Consider the following 793-nt stretch of genomic DNA (forward strand, 5'->3'; position numbering starts at 1 on the left):
TGAGACCCCTGGGCCGAGGGGCGGTGGGGGGGTCTGCAGAGCAGGCACAGGAGCGGGCGGGGGTGCGGCCCCCTGTAGGCCAGGCAGCCCTGGGGAGGGGGACCTGTGGGCGCAGGGGCCCAGGGCGGAGAGGCGCCTGGCCGCTTTCCCCCAGGAGATCCGAGCTGCTGCTGGGCGGGGCCCCGTCCGCGCAGCGGCTGGAGAAGGAGGCGCCGGAGACCTTCCAGAGCAACGGTCAGTGGGCGGGGCAGCTGGGCAGCTGGGTCGGGAAGCCAAAGCCGGACGTGGCCTGGAGGGGGCACTGTAGTGAGGCCAAGTCCTGGGCGTACATGGGTCCCTAGGATAAGGGGGTGCCAGGCGTTCAAGGGATGCGTGGAGGGCGTCCTGGGTGGGCACCGCTGGGAGGGCGGGGGTCCCGAGGCCGAGCCCCGTGGAAGCTGAGGGCAGAATTTCACGTGGGTGCTGCCGAAGTGGGGGAGGACTGGGCGCCCCCAGGTTGTGGGGGACCGCCAGTCGCCAGGAAGGTGAGGGAGCGGGCCTGGCTGGGTCCCCCAGAAGCCCATGGCCGTGCCGCACCCTCTGCAGGCCAATGAGACTTTCGCCTTCGTGGGCAACGTGACCCACTACGCCCAGGTCTGGCTCAACATCTCGGCGGAGATCCGCAGCTTCCTGGAGCAGGGCCGGCTGCAGCAACACCTGCACTGGCTGCAGCAGGTGCCGTGGGTGCCCGCCCGGGAGGCGCCCCCTCCCACCGGCAGGCGGGGCGCCCTCTGAGCCGGCCCTCTGCCCCCAG

The 793-nt window shown here is 72.3% G+C and overlaps 1 protein-coding gene across 1 annotated transcript in view; it reads left to right on the plus strand.

Moving 5' to 3' along the window:
* Window positions 1-714, plus strand: part of LOC103268661 (ATP-binding cassette sub-family A member 2-like) — a gene marked incomplete at both ends in the record, with an annotated part of 6,355 nt that extends 5,641 nt beyond the window's left edge. The window contains 2 exons of the mRNA XM_008066256.2: window positions 155-263; window positions 586-714. Of these exons, the coding sequence (XP_008064447.2) occupies window positions 155-263; window positions 586-714 (238 nt within the window). The remainder of the gene's footprint in view (window positions 1-154; window positions 264-585) is intronic.
* Window positions 715-793: the final 79 nt, after the last annotated feature.

The sequence above is a fragment of the Carlito syrichta genome, unplaced genomic scaffold, assembly GCF_000164805.1.
Source record: "Carlito syrichta isolate Samal-C Ts95f unplaced genomic scaffold, Tarsius_syrichta-2.0.1 Scaffold104836, whole genome shotgun sequence".
NCBI lineage: Eukaryota > Metazoa > Chordata > Mammalia > Primates > Tarsiidae > Carlito > Carlito syrichta.